A 22,151-nucleotide genomic window follows, 5' to 3' on the forward strand; every position below is an offset into this window, starting at 1 on the left:
ATCAGGGCCCTGCCAAGGATCTGTCCCTCTCCTTAGGTTCCCCCTCCAGTCCCAGCAAAGTGCCGTCCCACCCACTGGGCATCTGTGAGGGACAGCAAAGGACAGGAAAATGTGGCAGGAAAATCTGTGCAATCTGGCCTGGAGACCAGCATGTCTGGGCAGGAAACTGGGCAGCTGGTTCCTGGATGCTCATCCTTGGCCGTCACTTTCATGGAGTAACCTTGAGGGCTCCACACTAAATATAAACTGAGAGTGTGAGTTATACTTCCATTTCACAGATGAGGAAACTGAGGGAGGGTTGAGAGCTGCCTAGAGTCAGACTTAGTAAGCAAGAGCCAGGATCTGAACCGGTGGCTGTCCGATTTCTGGGGCATGTTTTCTTCTTGCAGGGCTGCCTCCTGCCACTAGGGTAGCTGGCCTCTGGCCCCCACCTCCTTCTCAGAGGGTACTGCTGTCCCTCTCTGTCACCCACATCTCAGAGGGACCCACTGGCCCAGCCTCCACCCACCAGCAGCCTTTCCTCAAGGAGACTGAGGTCAGAGCCACGCCCTGAGCCCAAGAGGGATGAGGTCAGAGCATTACCCGGCTGGTGCTGATGCTAAATAATTCATGGCGGCTGCTGTGAGCAGGGGCTGCAGCTTCCGGGAGAGTGCAGACAGCAGACGAAGTCTGGTTGCTGGCACCTGCCCCTGACCCGGCACAGCCCCCTGGGGCTGGAAGTGCTAGGCTCGGTGAGAATGGATTCAGGGCTGACGGACCCTTACTAGCTTTGTGATCATGGGCAAGTCACTTAACCTGTTTCTTGCTTTTACAAGAGCTGCGAGGTGCCCTGAAACCACATGTGAAGGTCCTCCCAACCCAGGGGAGATGCTGATCATTCCTCGGCTCCAGCCACCTTCCCACAAGCCCGGAATTGTACTCGTGTTTGGGGAAGGCGTGGCAGGGAGACAGATCTCGGGCTTGGCTGGTTTGGGAGGCTTCCCCTTAGAATAAATTCCCAATCAAGAAAAGCCAGCTATGATGGAAAAAAATAAAAGTCACTTAAAAAAAAAAAAGAAAAAGTTTAGTTGGGAGTTCCCATTGTGGCTCAGCGGGTCAAGAATCTGACTAGTATCCATGAGGATGCAGGATCCCTGGCCTCATTCAGTAAGTTAAGCATCCTGTGTTGCCATGAGCTGTGGCATAGGCTGGCAGCTGCACCTCCGACTACACCCCTAGCCTGGGAACTTCCATATACCACAGGTGTGCCCCTAAAAGGCAAAAAAAAAAAAAAGAAAATTTCGTTGGAATCAAACAGCCTTTATTGGTCTAGAAGGCAGAATCGGATCTCAAATATATGTAATAAATTCCAGAAAAATTCTTAATGAACACACGGGAAGTCACTGAGTGACAGTCATTCCTCACAGAGAATAAAGTCACCAAATCCTGAGCGGTGAGGACGTTCAAACTACTCTGCTTTGAGCTACCGGGTTTGACAGAAATGGGTGCTCAACTCACCATGGTGTTGGTCTGATGTCACCTGCAACAGGTTCTGGTCTACGCTGGCTTTTTCAAGGCTTGTTTGTGACACGGCTGGACCATGGGTCTCCTCCACGTGGCCAAAGACGGGAGGAAGCAGGGCCACAGAGTATTCTTGAATCCGAGCATCTGTCTCCAAGCCCATCCCTCCCCAAGCCTCACCCGCAGGGGACTTGGAGGATGAACAAACCCACAGTCACTGCAGGCTGCTCCCAGGGGCCCCTTGGTGCTGCAGTGACTCCTGCAAGACCATCACCCTGGAAAGCAAGGTAGCGCCTTTATTCACTGTAAGGGATTTGGGGCCGCTAACCTAGATCAAGAGGAGTCGGAGGTGCACAGAGCTCCCCCTTCCCTTCCATCGGAGTAAATAATACCCATTCTTGGAACCGAGCAGCCCAGTATGAGGACGAGTGATTGGGAAGGGCGTTGTCACATGTCACTGTACAGCCCTACTCTCTGCAGGGCCTGTTCACCCAACTTAGCCCTGGAGAAACACTCCAGTGACAAAGGCACAGGAGCTGGGGCAGGACAGTGACCCTGGAGGGCTGTGGGACTGACTTCGGGGTCAGCACCTGCATCACAGTCATGGCCCCTCATCTCAGCGCACAGAGGGGTGCTCCGGGGGCACACCTGGGTGGGGGGCCTCAGAGGAGCCAGCTCTGGTACCCGAGGGCAGGAGGAAAGCAAAAGACAACACTACAGAGCTCTCATCCCCCCCGCCCCCGAGTCTGGAGCTGTGTGCGCAGCTCTGTCGGTGCCAGCATCACACATCGCAAGGATGCCCCCATTCCTCTGGGTGGCCGTCAGGACCCGCTGGAGCACGTCGTGGATGAGGGCTGCGGCGCCAGCAGCCAGGTGTCCAAGATGAGGTAGAAACCTAGCCATCGGCCCATCAGGAAATGGCACAATCTTCAGTCCTGGAAGCCACTTATCTAAGGAGCCGCCCCAAGTCCGATCCTGGGAGAGGCCTAGACCCCCCATCCATCTGGCCCAGCCCTCTGTTGATCCCTGAGAATGCAGCCCCAACTCCCACCTCGTGTCTTTTTTTCTGGCCACACCCACACCATGTGGAAGTTCCCGGGCCAGGGATGGAACCTGTACCACAGCAGTGATGCCAGATCCTTAGCCCACTGAGCCACCAGGGAACTCCCCCACCTTGTGTCCTGATGGGACCCAGTTCATTGAAGGTGTGAGGTGGTGATGCAGAGGGGCTCAGATCTAGGACCCACAGGCCACGAAGAGAGGCGCTATCTATCTGTCCAGGCCTCAAGTGAGCTCTGCCCAACTCGGTGGCCTCATGGTCCAGATGGCGGCAGAAGGTCCTGGTGAGAAGGGCAGGGGCCAAATTCTCCATGGTGTGGCTTCACCTTGGAGCAGAGCGAGACAAGCTGAGGCTGGACACCAAAAGATGGCCCGGAAGGCCCATGCTGTGAAGAGAGGGACATCTGAGGATGGCCATCTGGAGAACCACAGGAGGGGACGCAGGGGCAGTGACGTCGGGGGCGGGTGTCCAGAGGCAGGCTGGGTGTCCACAGACCGCTCCTGTGGTCTCAAGTCACTTGGGGACCAGGAGAGGCTGGTTGGGCAGGAAGGGGGGGTAGGTGGCCCTAGAGCCCCAGCCACATGCCTTAGTGTTTCACAAGGCCCCCAACTCCACTGCTGCAGGTGGGTGGCCTCCAGGCCCTCCCAGCTCCAATGACAAGGGCCCTGCCCAGCCTGGACACAGGAATGAGGACATCAGGACGATGTGCGGTCCAGGGAAGTGGGCGTCTACCATCTCGTGTTATTCTGCGGGGACTGAGCCTAAAGTAACCAGAAAAAACAAGTGTTTGAACAACTAAAGAACAACTAAAAAAAGGGTCCCCAGGGGGCTGGTGTGATCTGACATCGAAGGAGACATTGGATTTTTTTAATTCTGGCAACCTTTTCCCCCTGCTTCCAACAGCAACATTTTTTTCCCCTACAACCGGTATCAGAAAATAGCTTCTGGAGACTTTGGGGAGAAACATTCCCAAGCCTGGGAGGGGTAAATTTGGCAATCCCCTTGCAAAGCCTTGAACCAGGGTCCACAGTCAGGACGCCCCTGCTTGTCTGAACCCAGGCCACTTTGACCCCCGTGACCCACTAAAAATCATAGTCTTGAGAAAGCCTGGCCGGTCTTACCAGGCTGTGTGGCCACTCTGGGTCAGCCTGCTTTCAGGCTGGCAGGTGAAAAAAACTACACTTATCCCCAAGGCCCTGTCTAACCCTAAAACATGGTCCAGTTCTGAGATTTTTGATTCTAGAAAGGGGAAAGCGAGTACTGTCCTGCATACCTTTCAGGAGCAGCCCTGAGGATTAAAATGAGCTGCTATGGAAAGGTTTTACCATAAAGGACTGAACAAATGGGCATTTAAATTCCTGCTCATTTCTGGAATTCCTGTAGTGGCTCAGTGAGTTAAGAACCTGACTAGTATCCACGAGGCTGCAGGTTCAATCCCTGGCCTCGATCAGTGCATTAAGAATCCCGCACTGTTGCAAGATGTGGCATAGGTTGCAGATGCAGCTCGGTGCTGGTGTGGCGGTGGCTGTGGCATAGGACCCCTAGCCTGGGAGCTTCCATAGGCCACAGGTACAGCCCTAAAAAGGAGAAAATAAATTTTTTAAAAAACAAAATAAGTAAATAAACTCCTGCTCCTTTCAATTAAAAAAAAAAGAATTCTGTTCCTGCTGGGGCTTAACAGCATTGGCAGTATCTCTGCAGCACCAGGATGCAGGTTTGACCCCTGATCTGGCACAGCGAGATAAAAATCTAGCCCTGCCTCAGCTGTGGCATAGGGTGCAAGTGATTCCTGGCCCAGCAACTCCGTATGCCGTGGGGCGGACAAAAAAGAAAAAAAAATTTTTTCCATTAACTAAAGTATACTAAATTTAATAAAAATTTGGAAAATCAAATAAAATAGGGAGTTCCTATTGTGGAGCGGTGGAAACGAATCTGAAGTATCCATGAGGATGTGGGTTCGATCCCTGGCCTTGCTCAGTGGGTTGAGGATCTACGTTGCTGTAGCTGTGGTATAGGCTGGCAGTTGTAGCTCCAATTCGACTCCTGGCCTGGGAATTTCCAAAGGCTGTGGGTGTGGCCCTAAAAAGCAAAAGAATAAAAATAAAATAATTTTCAAGCATAAAAAAATAAAAAATAAATTATACTTCAGTGTAAAAATAATGAAATTAAAGGATATGGATCACCAAAAAAAACCCTGCCCAGGAGTGAAACCAACCAGCTGCTTTTCCATCCTCGACGTAAACAAGTCATGGTTCTTTCTTTTTTATTTTTCTTTTGCCTTTTAGGACCACACTTGTGGTATATGGAGGTTCCCAGGCTAGGGGTTGAATTGGAGCCACAGCTGCCAGCCTACACCACAGCCACAGCAATGCCAGATCTGAGCTGCATCTGTGACCTACACCACAGCTACAGCAACACCAGATCTTTAACCCACTGAGCAAGGCCAGGGATCAAACCCGCATCCTCATGGATACTAGTCGGGTTCGTTACTGCTGAGCCACAATAGGAACTCTCCTTTTTTTTTTTTTTTTTGGTCCTGTTCCTTTCTGCATCACTCCTGCCCAGACACACGTGTGATCTGAGCCAGAGCAGGGGTCTCCCACTTCATCCCCTAACAGGGGTCTTCGCCACCGTTCCCACCAGGAGGGGCTGCAGTTAAGCCCATCTTCCCCAAAACCACGGGTTGCTGAGCCTGCCTCCCCTGCTCCATCCCCCCACCCCCCACCTCATCTGGCCAGTGGTGGGGGTCCTGGAAGGCGGAGGCCTGGTTTCAGACAAGCCCAGATGCTGAATAAGACTGAAGATGGGAGCCGGGCCCAGCGGTCCACTCTGATGGCCCAGGACACGGACCCAGGCTCAGCTGAAGAACCCATCCCTGGGGAGAGGTGACAGCGACTTCATTGCACAGAAGGAAAACTCCAAAGCAGCTTTCCTGGAGCCATATTTGGAGGGAGGAGCAGAAAGAGGGAACACCACAGGCCTCGAGCATCAGAGACCAAGAGCCCAGATCAGAAACAACATTCCCAGAGGAAGGGTTAATAAAGCAGAATCGTGTTTATTAGGCACCCTTGTTCCTCACAGAGGACCAAGACCCGGGACAGAAGCCCCTGCAACATCTCTCTCGAGGTGGCAGGAATCTCTCCGAAGACTCCAGAGAATGTAGGTGCCGACCGGCCGCCACCCCAAGAACGCTATTTGGCTGGAGCGTGGCCGCCAGAGGTGGCCCTGGCACGAAGCCAGAGTTGGCTTCTGGACTCCGCAAACACTGAGTGAGTGGGGGGCTCTGGGACACCCTCCGGCACGCTGGCAGGCGGGGGAGGCCCGAGACCTGCCCTGAGCCAGCGAGGAGGGAGGGGCCGGGGGAGACCCTCCCCCAATCTGCCCACCTCCTCCTGGTGGCAGCTGACTCAGTCCCACACATAGGGATTTCTAAAGACCTGAGAGTTCTTGCCTTCCTTCGGCAGCGTGGCCTCCTGGAGGCTCTGGGCCGCGTATATGTCCTCGGCCCGCAGCGTGGAGTTGGCACTGCCCATCACCTGGCTGTTGGCGGTGGCCCGAGGGAGGATGACGTCGTAAGCTCCTTCAGACTGGAAGGAAGAACAGGAGGTCTCACAGCCAGGTTCCGCCAGGCGGATGCACAAACGCTCTGCTTCCTGCAGGGCTGTGCCTGCCAGCTCCCCCTTTCCTCCCTGTCCCCCCCCACCTCCCCCCAGCTGGCCAGTGACAGCCTGGAGGGATGACTCCAAGTCTAGAAAGGGAGGGGCTGACCTCTGACCTCTAGCCTCTTATTTCACCCTGCAGAGAGCCACCTTCCTGGGCATGGAAATGAGGCCCCTGTCACTTCCAATGGCCCTGAGCTTCTTTTCTTTACTTTATTTTTTCTCCAATTTTTAGGGCTGCACCTGCAGCATATGGAGGTTCCCAGGCTAGAGGTAAAATCGGAGCTGCAGCTGCCCGCCTACACCACACCACAGCTCATGGCAATGCTGGATCCTTAACCCACTGAGCAAGGCCAGGGGTCGAACCCACGTCCTCCTGGATACTAGTCAGGTTGGTTAACCACTGAGCCACGATAAGAACTCCGGGATGGCTCTTTTCAGAAGGATCCTCGTCTCATGCCACATCCTGCTCCCCAAATCTTGGGGTGCAATGGAGGGTAAGCCATGCTGAGCTGTCACCTGGCTGACACCCTAAGAGCATCATAGTTGCCAGAGCGCCTGGCCCAGGACACCCTTTTGACAGGCCTCCGGCATGCAACATAATTCTCATCTAGCATCTGATTTAGAGATGCTTGGTTTGGGGTTGGAGAGTTTTAAGTTTTGGAGACCTAAAACCCAAATTCTCTGAGCTCTCATTCAGCAGGTTAAGAATATAACTAGTATCCGTTGAGGATGCGGGTTCAATCCCTGGCCTCACTCAGCAGGTTAAAGATCTAGCATTGCCGTGAGCTGTGGTGTAGGTCGCAGACACAGCTCAAATCCCGAGTTGCTGTGGCTGTGATGTAGGCTGGCAGCTATAGCGCCGATTCGACTCCTAGCCTGGGAGCCTCCATATGCTCCAGGTGCGGCCCTAAAAAGACCAAAAAAAAAAAAAACCGAAAAACCACCTGGTCACACCCACACCTAGCGGGCCCCACCCCGTGAGGGCTATGAATGTTTATCACCCTATCTGTAGGCAGTGTTGGCAGATTCCCAAGGGTGGTTTCTCCCATCCCAGCTTGGATTACTCCAAGTTATCAGAGTGACGTCACTGAAGAGAGACGAACCACCAGCCCCACATCACCAGCCCCACCCGATCTGCATTTTTTTTTTCCTTTTTAGGGCCACACTTGGGGCATTTGGAGGTTCCCAGGCTAGGAGTTGAATTGGAGCTGCAGCTGCTGGCCTATACCACAGCCAGAGTAACGCCCGATCTGAGCTATATCTTCGACCTATGCCCCAGCTTGCAGCAACTCGGGATCCTTAACCCACTGAGCGAGGCCAGGGATCGAACTCGCATCCTCATGGACACCATGGTGGGTTCTTAACCTGCTGGGCCACAATGGAACTCCCCTGATTTGCATTTTTAGCAGGTTTCCAGGTAATGGTAATGCGGGGGGGGGGGGGGGCGTCTAGGGACCATGTTTTTGGAGCCACTGTGTTAGATAAAATACAAGAGTCCAGATCCTTCCCAGGGAGCAGGCTCCATGTGCTCAGGCAGGGAGGAGGGGCTGGGAGCCAGCAGGCTCTGCTGTCCTTCAGAGACTCCTCTGCCCATGCTGCGCTCCCGGCACCGGCTGCAGGTTCAGGGTTCGGGAGAGGGAAGGCACTGGGGTAGGAAGTTTGGGATACACTGGCCTCCCCCTGCCCCACCCCCACCCCACCGGGGCTCACAGCGGGGAGGGGGATGAGAACGCCACCCTGCTGACCTCCCTGGCTTCCTGTTCCCAGCCTCCTGCCAAGGGGGGGTCACTGACCTCTCCCCACAGCCCCTGCCAGCCAGCTGGGGAGGAGGAACTTCCATGGAGTGAATAAGAATCTATCCCATCGGCTTCCTGTTCCCATCCCCGCCCCCCTTGGCTAATGGAGCATCTGGTTTCCAGAACCCAGGGGAGGTGTAAGGTCGAGAGCTGCTGCCTGCGGGTTGGGGGGAACAGAGCTGGAGGGCCGCTGGGGACAGCTGTGCTTGAGGAGTAGATACATGCCCAGACCTGCCCTGTGGTCCTCTGTCCACCAAGAATGACACCTACCTGGCTGAGCCCCCCACCCTCATCTAAGCTGCTCCCACCAGCTCAGAGAAGGGTCATTCGGAGCCTCTGGCTTCAGTGGGTGACACCCCGATGACACGGGGCAGGCAGGTCCCGCCGCAGTGCAGCTGAGGGCAGTGAGACGATCAACCCCAGGAAGAGGATATCACAAGCCAGGGCTGTGGGCCCCTCAAGGCTGACACATCAGATGCAGAGCTTGCCTTTCTCCCCCTGCCTCCACCCACCTGCCCTGACCACCGGGCCCCAGCAGGGTCTCGGGGATCTGGGGACCCACTCACCGGGGCTTTGTGCATCAGAGTCATCTCAGTGGGCTGGTAGACGCTGGTCAGCAGCTGCCCGTTGTACCCGCTGTACGGTGACACCGGTCTTTTACCTGCAAGGAAACACAGGAATTGTTTCGGCACTGGGCCCCCTTTCCTGCTCTCAAGTGAGGCTGACCAGGGGGCAGAGAGAGGAAAAAGGGCCAACCCTGGGGTAACACTGAACTCAGAGAGGGAGCCTGGCCAGGGAGGCCAGCCCAGGGGTGAGGGCCCCTTTGGAGCCCAGCATCCCTTTGTTTGCCTCCCTGTTGGGTTTTCCTGCAGTGTGGGGAGCCCCCTTCCACCCACAGCTCAGAAAAAATGCTCCCGTCAGCAACCTTCACATCCCTACCCGCCCTCCGGGGCCAGGGGCCAGGAGGGGCGCACGGGCCTTCGGCCGCCTTCCAAGATGGCCAGCCTCCAGCTCCGGCCTCCACCGCTGCGGGCCAGCTGCCAGGTGCTGGGGTAAATACAGCAGAGACACCCCCCGCCCCCCACCCACGACCCCCACATCTTCATGAGACAGGTGATCATTCACCAGGACCCAGAGACCCAGCAGGGGGACCAAATGCACATCCCAGCCTGCGGCCCCTTGGCAAGCCTCCAGGACTATTTTGAGCTCCAGGAACAGTTCCCTGTGCCTTCGGGGGGTGTTAATTTCCTGGGTCTGAGGATAGCTGCTGACCTAGCCTGGGGGACAGAGAGCAGGCTGTGCTGTGGGGCCCTGCACATCGGACACCCATCTCCTACAGGCTGATGGCCCCGCACCACAGCTATACAGGGCTCCCTAAGTGCTGGGCTCACTCAATTGATTTTTCCATTTAAAAAAAAAATTAAATTTTAAAAAAAGGAAAAAAAAAAAAAAAAGAACCCTCACAAGTCCCAGAAGTGTTTGCCTTGAGGACAAAGGCTGAGGGCTCGCTGACCTGACAAACAGGCGGGGGTGGGGTGGGGGGTGTAGGAGGTGACAGCAAAGGTGGGGCCAGCTGAGGCGCCTCCCAACTCTTGTCCCCAAGCCCCTCTCTCCCGCCAGCCTCACCAACTGGCCCCTGCCCCTTCACTTGGCACCAGCCCGGGCAGGTCCAAGATCACTCAGTGCCTGGCAGGGCGAGGGTCACTCCTTTCCCCAAAGCAGGCACTTCGGGGATCTTGGCTTGTAGAGAAAAGCGAGGGAGTTCTGATTCTGGAACTTCTCCTGCCTCTGCCTCTGACCCCTGGCAGAGGCCCCACGACTGGGGCACGAGAATCAGTCAGTTCAAGTCCTAAGCCCCCAAACACCTTAATCAGCACAATCTGGGGTCGGGGTCCAGGCTTCCGGGTCATGGCAGACGAAGGGGCTGCAGCCAGCCAGCTAAGAGAGCACTCAAGTAGCATGTGAAACAGGACACGTCCGGAAAGGCTTAGTCCCTGGCACTCAGCGTGTGCTCAATACAAGGTCCTTACAAGGAACAAATGGCAGAGAGAGGCTTCTTCCTTAGGGAGCTGGGAGGGCAACTGGCTAAGTCTCCCTGAGAACGGCCACCCTCCCATCCTTCCACCCCCACCTCCCAAGCTGCTGCGAGAGAGGCTTGGCATAGTCTCCAGAGGCTTCTCTCCCCCTCTTGCCCCTTCCACTTTTCGGGTAACCTCAGCTCCAAAAATCAGGCTCTGCAGCTGGCTGTCACCCAGATTGCTGGCTCTGCCACGAGAGCTCCGTCCCATTAACAAAGAGCCGGGGCAGGAGCCTGGGGACAAGCTGGCTAGCTAGGGGTGTTGCTTAGATCAGCATATGGCATTTGCGCTTTTATGAAAAAGAAAAAATTTAACTGAGAAGCTCTTTACTTTTTTTTTTCTTTTTAGGGCTGCACCTGGCATATGGAAATTCCCAGGCTAGGGGTTGGATCAGAGTTGCAGGTGCCAGCCTACACCACAGCCACAGCCACAGCCACAGCCACAGCCACGCCGGATCCAAGCCACATCTGCCACCTATGCCACAGCTCATGGCAATGCTGGATCCTTAACCCACTGAGCAGGGCCAGTGATCAAACCTTCATCCTCACAGATACTGTATCAGGTTCTTAACCCACTGAGCCACAACGGGAGCCCCTGAAAAGATACATACATGATAGAAAAACAAACTCTGGAAGGATAACAATAATGATAATAAAATAATAGTAATACACAGAGCTACTAGTTAATACTTCTAGAGTATTTTCCAAGTGCCAGGAAGATGCCTTAAGGTAATCTTCCAAAGAATCCTATGAAACAGGAACCACTATCACCCCCATTTTACAGAAGAGGAAACTGAGGCACACCTAGTGCTAAAACACCAGTCAACAGTGATCTGTCTGTTCTGGGGAAGGAACAGGAAGGGACGGGGTACAATTGGAGAGACAGTGAGGGAAATTTTACCTGTACTGTCTCAAATTTTACCATGCAAATATAGTCATGAATTACATGAGTATTGGGGAAAAAATCTTTAAAAAGATGGAATTTAGGCAGAAAACTGTGGATAATCTCGAGAACTTCCTCTTTTGTTCAGAAGAGGAGCCCCCCTCATCCTGCAGTAAAGTGATGAAATAAAAGGGGATGTGGGGGAGTTCCCGTCGTGGCGCAGTGGTTAATGAATCAGACTGGGAACCATGAGTTTGCGGATTCGATCCCTGCCCTTGCTCAGTGGGTTAAGGATCTGGCATTGCCGTGAGCTGTGGTGTGGGTAGCAGACACGGCTCGGATCCTGCGTTGCTGTGGCTGTGGTGTAGGCTGGCAGCTGCAGCTCTGATGCGACTCCTAGCCTGGGAACTTCCATGTGCCGCAGGAGCGGCCCTAGAAAAGGCAAAAAGACAAAAAAAAAGGTGGGGGGATGCGGGGGAGTCCCTGCTCTGATACAATGGGATTGGCGACGTCTTGGGAGTGCTGGGACGCAGGTTCGATCCCTGGCCCGGCACAGTGGGTTAAGGATCTGGTGTTGCCACAGCTGCAGCTCAGATCTGATCCCTGGTCCGGGAACTCCACAGGCTGCAGGCGTCCAAAAGCAAAAAACAAACAAACAAAGAAAAGGGGACGTGGGGAGGGTGTCCTGCAACCCACCTGAGGCCGGCTCGTCCATGGAAAATGCTTTGTTTTCTACAAACATGCTCTGGCCCTTCTGCTCCTTCAGGATGGCCTCATAGCCCACGCCCCGGGTCGGGTACAGGTCCCCCTGGTAGCTTTGCTCCGGGCTGGCCTTGGTCACCTGGGAGACCTCAGGGATGACATAGAAGAGGACGAAGACCCAGGCGTTGGCGGCGAGGGCGATGGCCAGCGTGGGGTCGTCCCACGAGGGGCTGTGGTGCTGCCGGTTGCCATAGGTGTACATGACAATCCACGCCACCCAGATGGCGATGGAGGTGGCCGTGGTCAGCAGCACGAAGACCCCATGCTTCCGCCAGCGCTTGAAGCGGCCGCACAGGGCAGGCCAGGCCCCCGTGAAGGCACACAGCAGCAGCAGCATGACATAGATGAGTGCCATGACAAAGTCCATGTTGGCGATGGCACAGGGGGAGGCGCTGGCCCCGCCGGCGCTGCCGTTGCCCGGAGGGCCAGCCTCACCGCCCCCGCCCCGCACCAGCGTGATGATCAGCCACTCCGTGTTGATGATCACCTCCACGAGGCTCAGCAGCAGGGCCACGGTGAAGGTCACCCAGCCCCGGGGCCCGTGGTTCTTCCGGACCAGGAAGTTGAGGGCAAAGACGTGGGCCACCAGGCAGGAGAAGCAGATGGCGAACAGGACCCCAAAGAGGAAGCGCCGAGAGGCACAGGTGGAGAAGTCAGGCTTCACCACGCAGGCAAAGACGAGGCAGAAGAGGCCCAGGGTCCCCAGAAGGAAGAACACCTGGGTCCCTAGCAGGCTCCGCTTCTTGGTGTCCTGCACAAACGGGAGGCTGGCCACAAGGATGATGGTGAGGACAAAGGCGGTGATGATGCCCGCCCCCGCCACTGCCTCCAAGACGATGCCCCAGGCCTCCGAGCGGTCACACAGGTTGTAATAGAGGGGGTTGAGGTCCGGGCTGCAGCCGGGTGGGGCATGGCTCTGGCCGTGGGCTGCGGAGAACAGGAAGAGAGGGAGTCCCAGGCACATCAGCAAGGCTTTGTGGACGGCCATCCTGGCTCCCAGGCCAGCCTCCAGCTGGGTCCCTAGAGACAGAGGGAGGAAAGTCCAAAGTCAGTCATCCAAGCCATCCCTCCGACACACGAGGTGCTGCTCCCCCCATCGTGAACTGGCTGATCATGAGTCTGATGAGTCTGTCCCTCTCTATGTGTTTCAAAATCTTTCTTTTTCGTCTTTTTCTTCTTCTTCTTCTTCTTTTTTGCTTTTTAAAGCCACGTGCACGGCATATGGAAGTTCCCAGGCTAGGGGTTGAATCGGAGCTACAGCTGCCGGTCTACACCACAGCCGTAGCAATGCCAGATCTGAGCCACACCTGCAACCTCCACCACAGCTCACGGCAACGCCGGATCCCCGACCCACTGAGCAAGGCCAGGGATCAAACCTGCGTCCTCATGGAAACTAGTCGGATCTGTTTCCGCTGTGCCCTCATTTCCACTGTGCCCAGAATCCGTCTTTACCCAGCACTCCTGGGCGTCCTATCAGCTGACCAGAGGGGCAAAGTACATGAAGCCCATTTCTCCTCCCTGTTCCCAGGCACAGAAAAGGAGGAAACTGGACCGAATTTTCAGGTCCCTCCCCCCTCCGCAAACCATCACTGGAGCCTAAATATTCCCTGAGCTCTTGCAGCAGGGGGGTGGGGGGAGGGGGGAGGTTTGTGAACAAGTCCTAGCTTGTCACTCACTCAGCACCTCCCTGAGCCCTGGGACTTCCAGAGTTCAGCTGGCCAGACATTATGCCCTTCCACCCTGTCCCCGAGATGCCCAAGTCCACAGCGAATCAGCCATGCATACACTCAGTCAATTTAACAAGAGTATTTAATAAGCACCTGGAACAGGTATAAACTGCAAGCAGAAAAAGTGAAGAGAGGATTGAAAAATCATATATAGAGTTCCCGTCTTGGCGCATCGGAAACAAATCTGGCTAGGAACCATGAGGATGAGGGTTCGATCCCTGGCCTCACTCAGTGGGTTAGGGATCTGGCGTTGCCGTGAGCTGTAGTGTAGGTCACAGACGCAGCTCAGATCTAGCGTTGCTGTGGCTATGGTGTAGGCCGGCAGCTGTAGCTCTGATTGGACCCCTAGCCTGGGAACCTCCATATGCCGAGGTGCAGCCCTAAAAAGATGAAAGGAAGGAAGGAAGGAAGGAAGGAAGGAAGGAAGGAGGGAAGGAAGGAAGGAAGGATTGGATGGATTTTTCACCTTTCCTTGATGCCTCCATCCCACATACTTTTTTGCCCTTCATTTTCCCACTTTGAATGCCAATGCTTCTCTTCAAAACCCAAAGTTCTTTGAGAGTCCTGTTGCTGGAGTCCCAAGGATAAATTCAACTAATTTCCCAGCTCAGGAGTTAACGGCTTAGTGCAAAAATCCTCCTATGAGGCATTAACATTTTAAAAGCAGGAACCCGGCAAGAGCAAAGCAAAACCCCAAAGGAATGAGTCTAAAATGGAAGCTGTCAAGGCACTGCAGCTAGAAGGCAAGAAAGATGTCTTAGGAGTTCCCACTGTGGCACAGTGGGTTAAGAATCCTACTGCACGTAGTTCCTGTCATGACTCAGTGGTTAACGAACCTGACTACTATCCATGAGAACATGGGGTTCGATCCCTGGCCTTGCTCAGTGGGTTAAGGATCCAGCATTGCCGTGAATTGTGGTGTAGGTCACAGACACGGCTCGGAAACTGCGTTGCTGTGGCATGGTGTAGGCAGGCGGCTCCAGCTCCAATTTGACCCCTAGCCTGGGAACCTCCCTGTGCCATGGGTGAGGCTCTAAAAAAAAAAAAAAAAATCTGACTGTAGCAGCTCAGGTCACTATGGAGGCAAGGGTTTGGTCCCTGGCCTGGCACAGTGGGTTAAAGGATCAGCTGTTGCCACAGCTGTGGCTCGGATTCAGTATCTGGCCTGGGAACTTTCATATCCAGTGGGTGCAGCCATTAAAAAAGAAGAAGAAGAAGAAGAAGAAAGATGTCTATTCACACCAGGGAGGTAACTTACTACTCCAACTACTCATTAAATCAGTCCCGTACAGCAGCCTGACCAAATGCTGCTGATGGGCACCAAAGAAAACCAAACCCCTGCCCTCAATAGCAGCTGGATTTGCCCTATGTGAAGTGGAGATAAAGAGTGTGACAGACTAAGAGAAATTAAAGAACAAATCAGTGAATCAGTGAGTTTTCCAACCAAAGACTTTAAATTTACCCAAAGAACAGAAATTTAAAATGCTCTAAAAAGCAAGTCATATACAACCACTATGGAGAACAGTATGGAGGTTCCTTAAAGAACTGAACGTAGAACTACCATATGATCCAGCAATCCCACTGCTGGGCATGTATCTGAAGAAAACCAAAATTCAAAAAGATACATGCACCTCAATGTTCATAGCAGCCCTATTTACAACAGCCACGACACAGAGCAACATAAAAGTCCATCGGCAGATGAATGGATAAAGAGGATGGGGGGTACAATCTACAACAGAATATTACTCAGCCCTGAAAAAAAATGAAATACCATTTGCAGCAACATGGATGGAGCCAGAGATGATCATACTAAGTGAAGTATGTCAGACAAAGACAAATATCATATGATAGCATGTATATGTGGAACCTAATTTAAAAAATGATACAATAGAACGTATTTACAAAACAGAAACAGATGCACAGATTTCAAAATCGAACTTATGGTTACCAAAGGGGAAACACGGCAGGGGGTGGAGTGGAGGGTATAAACTGGGAGTTGGGAATTAACACATATAGACTACTATATACAAAATAGCTAACAAAGACTTAATTGTATAGCACAGAGCAATCTACTTAACATTCTGTAATAACCTATATATGAAAAGAATCTGAGAGAGAATGGATATATGTATAACTGATTCGCTTTGCTGTACACCTAAACTAACCCAATATTGTTAAGTCCAACAACTACACGCCAATAAAATTTAAAAAAATAAATAAAAAGCAAATCATAAATTCCGAAGTTCTATGAAATGCAGGTACTTCACATTTACATCACCCCTTATGTTCAAATAACTAATTGTAACCCTGCCTCTTCTTCTCCCACCACCTGAGCCCAGGAACTCTCCAGAAAGACAGCAACCAAGCTTTCCTGGGCTGATAGTGACCACTAGTGGCTGGTAGAAGAATGGCATCATCCAACTCCCAACCACCTTCCTTTGTTCCCTTTTGGGTGGAGGGTAGATTTGAACACTCCTTAACGCGTTCTCCAATCCCAGTTATGTCTAATGCATAAGTCAAAATGCTAAATCTCAACGGATAGAAATGGTTTCTCCCTAACTGACAAAGGGTAAGGACACTGCTACAAAGTCAGGGAAAAGAAAACTCACAAATGAAGTGAAGCTGACGCAATAAACGTCATCAACTTCCAAAATCCTTTAAGGTACTATGTGCCCCTTGGAAATATTCTAGGTCTCCCAGCCCTCTCAGTTAGTTTTTTTCTTTTTCTTTTTTTCTTTTTTTTGGTCTTTTTTGTCTTTTTAGGGCTGCACCCATGGCATATGGAGGTTCCCAGGCTAGGGGTCTAATCGGAGCTGCAGCTGCCAGCCTACACCACAGCCACAGCAACGCAGGATCTGAGCCACGTCTGCGACCTACGCCACAGCTCACGGCAACGCCAGATCCTTAACCCACTGAGCAAGGCCAGGGATCATCATAGATACTAGTCAGGTTCATTAACCACTGAGCCACAACGGGAACTTCTCCAGTTAGTCTTTCCATTAAGCCTGCATTCGCTCAACAACACCTACAATTAACTTTTTTTCTTTGTGGCCACATCATGGCATGCAAAGTTGTCGGGCCCAGGGTTCAAGCGAACTGTGGTCTGAGAGAGCCACAGCAGTGACAATGCTGGATCCTTAACCCAATGAGCCACAAAGGGAACTCCCTATTAACTCTTAATAAATGAACATTCTTCTGTGAATTTACCCTTTTTTTTTCTTTGCTTTTTAGGGTTGCCAGGCCAGGGGCTGAATCAGAGCTACAGCTGCCGGCCTTTGTCACAGCCATAGCAACACAGGATCTGAGCCACATCTTCGACCTACACCACAGCTCATGGCAACACTGGATCCCTGAGACCAGGGATCAAACCCATATCCTCATGAACACTAGTTGGATTCGTTTCCACTGCGCCACAGTGGGAACTACTATTATTGTTTTCCTAAATAAACAGCAATGGCACTATAACGCAGCTTGACTTCCAGCAATTTCTCTGGACTTTCAACGCAAAAGCACATTTCCCGTACATTGCGACTTAAATAAGTTTTGTAGGGGACTTTGTCTAATCGTAAATCAATACAGCACAAACTGTACTTTATTTACAAGCACTGGAAAGAGAAGAGTGTTGGGGAGGGCTAGTGGGTAAGAAGTATTGAACCACTCCAGGAGATAATTTACGGCTAACATGCTATGGTATCATAAGCACTCAACCCCATCGTGGGTGTTTGTGGCTCTCAGCAGGGCAGCAAGAACTTGGGGTGAACTTGGAGATATGGAACTGAGCCCTGAGAATGGCCACTCGGACTTAGCCTCGGGCAACCTGCACATCCTCCAGAGCTGACCACCCTACCTCCCTCCTCAAGGTCCCAGTTTAGAACAGACTATTATTTCAAATTAGCAAATATTTACTGTGCGTGCGCCCAGAGGGACAAGGCCCTGTAGCTCTCAGAGCAGTAAAAATACAAAGATGAGCACACACGGTTCCGGACTTAGTGGTATCTCAAATCTAAGAGGAGAGAAAGGTAGGTCTATAAGAAAACTACCCAGGAGTTCCCGTCACAGCTCAGCAGTTAAGAAATCTGACTGGCATCCATGAGGACACAGGTTCGATCCTTAACCTTGCTCAGTGAGTTAAGGATCTGGAGTTGCGGTGAGCTATGTCGTAGGTAGCAGATGCGGCTCAGATCCTGTGTTGCTGTGGCTGTGGTGTAGGCAGGCGGCTACAGCTCCAGTTGGACCCTTAGCCTGAGAACCTCCATGTGCCACAGGTACGGCCCTAAAAAGACAAAAAAAGCAAAAACAAACAAAAAACAGAAAAAAAAAAAAACAAACCCCAAAACAAAACTACCCAAAGAAGAATAAGGTAAGTGCCACACAAAAGAACTCACCTCTTGGGAGAGGAAGCTGCTCCAGGAACAAGAGGGACCTCTTCCCAGCTGAGGGGGTCAAAAAAGACAGAATGGAGAAGACCTTCCAACAGCATTTGATTCAGTTTCTAATCGAGGTGACCAAGTATGAACTGAGTTTGTAAAGGGAGGTTGCAGCCAGCTGGCGAGATTAGAAATGCTACAGGGAAGGAGTTGCGGGCATTATTCTAAAGGCAATGGGGAGCCATGGAAGGCTATTTTTTTGCACAGTGAGGACATAACCAGGGTTGGGCTTTTATTTTTATTTTTTTATTATTTCTTTCTTTTTTCTTTTTTCTTTTTTTTTTTTTAGGGCCCCACCTGTGGCATATGGAGGTTCCCAGGCTAGGGGTCCAATCGAGCTACAGCTGCCAGCCTACACCACAGTTACAGCAAGGCAGGATCCAAGCCGAATCTGCACGCTACACCACAGCTCACGGCAACACCAGATCCCCAACCCGCTGAGCAAGGCCAGGGATCAAACCTTCATCCTCATGGATACTAGTCAGGTTCATTAACCACTGAGCCACAACAGGAACTCCTTTTTATTTTATTTTATTTTATTTTTTTGCTTTTTAGGGCTGCACCTGTGACCTATGGAAGTTCCCAGGCTAGGGGTTGAATCAGAGCTACAGCTGCTGGCCTACACTGCAGTCACAGTAATGCCAGATCTGAACCAAGTCTGTGACCTACACCACAGCTCACGGCAACACCAGATCCTTAACCCATTGAGCAAGGCCACATCCTCATGGATACTAGTCAGGTTCATTTCATTTCTGCGGAGCCACCATGGGAACTCCCAGGGCTGGGGTTTAAGATGAGTCTGGCATGAGTTCCCATGGGATCAGCAGCATCTTGGGAGTGCTGGGACTCAGGTTCAACCCCTGGTCCAGCACACTGGGTTAAGGATCTGGTGTTGCTGCAACTGCACCTGGGTTGCAACTATGGCTCGTATCTGATCCCTGGCCTCAGAACTCCTGTGGCAGGCTTGGCCAAAAAAGAGAAAAAAAAAAAAAGATGAGTCTGGCAAAAAGCACAGGCAATCGATTTGTTGAGGACACATTCATTCCCCGGTTAAAGATCAAGGCCAACTAAGGCATAATGGAAATCTTTTCCCAATAAAGTCTAAGACCTTGGAGTTCCCGTCGTGGCTCAGTGGTTAGCGAATCCGACTAGGAACCGTGAGGTTGAGGGCTCGATCCCTGGCCTTGCTCAGTGGGTTAAGGATCTGGCATTGCCGTGAGTGTGGTGTAGGTTGTAGACGCGGCTCGGATCCCGCATTGCTGTGGCTCTGGCATAGGCCAGTGGCTACAACTCTGATTAGACCCCTAGCCTGGGAATCTCCATATGCCACAGGAGTGGCCCAAGAAATGGCAAAAAAAAAAAAGTCCAAGACCTTGTTGGATGTGGGGAAGAGGATGCTAAGCTCATGCTACAAGTTCATATCTCATCAGGGCCATGTCATTGCAAAAAACCAAGTCAGCTCTCATTTAGGCCTGGGACCCGTAGGTCCGTCCCTCTTCTTGGTCGCTTTTTCTCTTCGAGCCATACCTGCCTGAACCTCCTGCTAGAATCCAGCACTTCACCGGCCGTGAGCCAGGACCAGAGAAGCTTCACAGATCTCACCCCAATTTCCTTCTACCTGTGCTGTTAGTCTTGGATCTGACCCTTCAAGTCTGTTGGTCCCACCAGGGTGGGAACTTTCAGGGTGGAAATGGGAATACACCAACTCAAGTTGGGAGCCTGGTTCTTGACCACTGCCTAGGACAGCGACCTCTGAAGGCCAGCAGGAGGAGACGTAAAGAGAAGAAAGCTCTAAAGCGCTCAGAGCAGGGTCCCTCAACATCCAGGAGTGCAGATTCAGCCAGCCAACGGATACCATCTTTGAAGATGCTGGAGAAGCCCTGCCTCCTTCCTTCTGGAGTCACATCTCCTGCTTCAAGGTTCTCAGCAGGACCGAGGAGGGCAGGGGGCCGGGGACCATGATTTTCCCCCCACACCGCAGCTGCAGCTCAGCCCAGCTCCCCAGCTGCAGATTATTTTCTGGACAAAGGGGCCCTTTTGCTTCACCTCCCTGGAATCAGTTACACAAATATTTTTAATCACCTCTGAAATCGGCCTGTCCCGGGGCTCAGCCACTCAACACCCCCACCCCCGCGCCCCAGGTCTGAGTCAGCCCAATCCAGTTCCAGAATCCCCCCTTCCTCCCTCTTTCCCTCTCCAGGGGGAGGCAGAGGGCCTTCAGCAGAGTGGTGGGCTCAGAGGCCCAGCCAGCCCTGACTGGGCTTCACATAGCAAGCAAGGATGAGGCAGCCGGGTCTTCCCATCTTTCCAGAACCTCCTTCCTCACTCCCAGACCGTCCACACAGAAGTCTAGCAACCACCCTAAAAAGAGCAACGTGGGCTTCATGATGCTCCCGGTCTGTATCCCCCCCAGAATATCATACAGACCCACAGCCAGTGGTCACCTTCAAGGATGCCATGACCCCTTAAAGGCCCCTCTCAGAGGCACTGAAGGTCACCCAAAGAGGCCAGAGAGCGTGCTCCTTCCTCCCCCATCTGCCAACACTTAGCTGCCGGTGAAGACAGACAGACCCACCACTGAGAGCCTCCCCACCTCCTCCCCTTCTCCCATCCATCTCCTTCTTTCTCTCCCCCCTCCAGGTTAGGTCCTGTCATCTAACCAACTCTGCTCTCGGGGCTCTGGTGTTTAAACCAACCAATAAGAAGAGAGGTGCCTGTAAGGAGCTACCTCTGGGGTGGGGAGGGGAGTTAGAGGGCTTCCTGGAATCCCAGCCTAGATCTTCACACCGACGGTGGGCATTTGGCCCCCAATTCCCTGAGCATTCTCAAACTCTTGGGTCTTCAAACCAAGGTCCCGATCTTAGCCTCTCGGGAAGGCGCACCATTCCCCTCCTGCCACTCCACCCCACCCCACCCCACCCCCCGGCCACAAATAAAGGCAGAGAGAGAACTGGCAGGAGCACAAAAGCCAATTTCAACATATTCTGGTCCCCCTGCTTCAGGATCAAGACCGTGGAGGGGTTTTGCAGGGTTTAAAACTGCAGGGGGTCTAGGGGTGGAGGGAAGCAATTCAACCCCCGCGGCTGGAAAGGGCAGGAAACTCCGCGGGGGGCGGGGAGGAGCGGGGAAAGGAAAGGCATCTGGAAGCCACGCTGCCGAGAGTAAAGGGTCTTTGACCGAAACTGCGAACTTCTCGAAGGCAAATTCTGAGCCCTCCCCTCCCTACTCCGCCCCGGTGCTGGGATCTACTCCCACGCGCGTCTGGATGGCGGAGAGCAGGGGAGCCAGCCTCCCCCATTTCCTCTGACCACAGAAACCTGCCCTCCTCAACCAAGGTAGCGGCCAGCGGAGAGGACGCCAGCCCCCTGGTCGCTATTGACCGTGGACTCGCGCAGAGAGGCGCGGAGGCTGGGGAGGGCAGTCCTTGGAGACCCTGATGGTGCAGCTCTCCCTCGCCGCCAACGCGGAGCCGCAGCGCCGGGCTTCCCACACCCCTAGTCCCCAGCCCGCTCGTGTTCGGAAAGTTTCTGCGACCGAGCGGAGTAGGATCGGCGTCCTCCGCCCCCGGGTTCTCCACCCCTGGGGCCTCTACCTTCGCCCACTCCCCACCAGTCCGACCCGACCCTACTCTTCCGGGCGGCCAAGGCGAGGGCGGAGCGGGAAGGCAACAGCCCTTACCTGGGACGCGCCGCCTGCCCAGCTCCGGCGCGGCGTTTGGGGCCAACTCCAGGCGGGGCGCACGCAGGGGTGGGAGGGACTCCGGGTAGGGCGCGGGGCCAGGCCCAGCCGGGACCTGGAGTGGCGGGGCCCCGGCGGGGGATCGGGGCGCACGGCCTGCCTCTCCGCGGGACCCGGGCTGAGCTGGCCTCGCTCCGTCGCTTGCTCTCGCGCTGGCCTCTCCCCAAGCTCGGCTCCTTTCTCTCAGCGAGGGTGGGCCGGCGTCTGCATCACCGTGACATCACCTCCATTCAGGCGCTTATCGGGCGCCCGCAGCGCTCCAGGTACGTGCGATCCGCTTACACAGTAACAAAGCCCGGCCAGCCCTCCTCCCACGCCACCCCACCCCACCCCCGACTCACCTCCGGGCTGCGGACGAGTCGCACTTTCCGGCTTCGGAGGGAGATCGGAGTTTCTGGCCAAGCTGGCTTGTGGGTTGTTGCTGTTTACTGCCACGCCCCCGCACGCGGGCGCGCGCACACACTCACGCGCACTCACTTTCTGGACTCGGCTTTCTCTCTGGAAAGCGGTTTGGGGTGC

General features: G+C 53.6%; 2 protein-coding genes across 13 annotated transcripts in view; one reads left to right on the forward strand and one right to left on the reverse strand.

The window, feature by feature from the left end:
• Positions 1–22,151, forward strand: part of LOC102158693 (CMRF35-like molecule 1) — a 437,861-nt gene that overhangs the window by 191,563 nt on the left and 224,147 nt on the right. The window lies entirely within an intron of this gene.
• Positions 1,279–22,062, reverse strand: GPRC5C (G protein-coupled receptor class C group 5 member C). 12 transcript variants are annotated; one of them, XM_084983740.1, is made up of 7 exons: positions 21,974–22,062; positions 21,573–21,836; positions 17,853–17,900; positions 11,675–12,760; positions 8,585–8,679; positions 6,012–6,147; positions 1,279–3,321 (listed from the first exon to the last, which is right to left on the reverse strand). In XM_084983740.1, the coding sequence occupies exons 4-7, from the start codon at positions 12,726–12,728 to the stop codon at positions 3,302–3,304; spliced, it is 1,305 nt and encodes a 434-aa protein (XP_084839866.1). In that variant the 5' UTR covers positions 12,729–12,760; positions 17,853–17,900; positions 21,573–21,836; positions 21,974–22,062; the 3' UTR covers positions 1,279–3,301. The 12 variants fall into 12 exon arrangements, 9 of the variants coding, with proteins under 9 accessions (XP_084839866.1, XP_020923731.2, XP_084839870.1 ...); XM_021068072.2 differs by having other exon boundaries at positions 5,998–6,147; XM_084983744.1 differs by lacking the exon at positions 21,573–21,836.

The sequence above is a fragment of the Sus scrofa genome, chromosome 12 (genome assembly GCF_054392235.1).
Source record: "Sus scrofa isolate SSC_HxYL_T2T_F1_AM1 chromosome 12, Sscrofa_HxYL_maternal_Yorkshire_Landrace_v2.0, whole genome shotgun sequence".
NCBI lineage: Eukaryota > Metazoa > Chordata > Mammalia > Artiodactyla > Suidae > Sus > Sus scrofa.

Bases quoted from the DNA above. Each gene is read 5' to 3' on its own strand.
- GPRC5C (XM_084983742.1), bottom strand. From the start codon at position 12,728: ATGGCCGTCCACAAAGCCTTGCTGATGTGCCTGGGACTCCCTCTCTTC. The intron at 8,680-11,674 runs GTGGGTTGCAGG...GTTTCCTTGCAG, and splicing joins CATGGACGAGCCGGCCTCAG to GTAAAAGACCGGTGTCACCG. The intron at 6,148-8,584 runs GTGAGTGGGTCC...TCTTCCTTCCAG, and splicing joins CTCTGATGCACAAAGCCCCG to TCTGAAGGAGCTTACGACGT.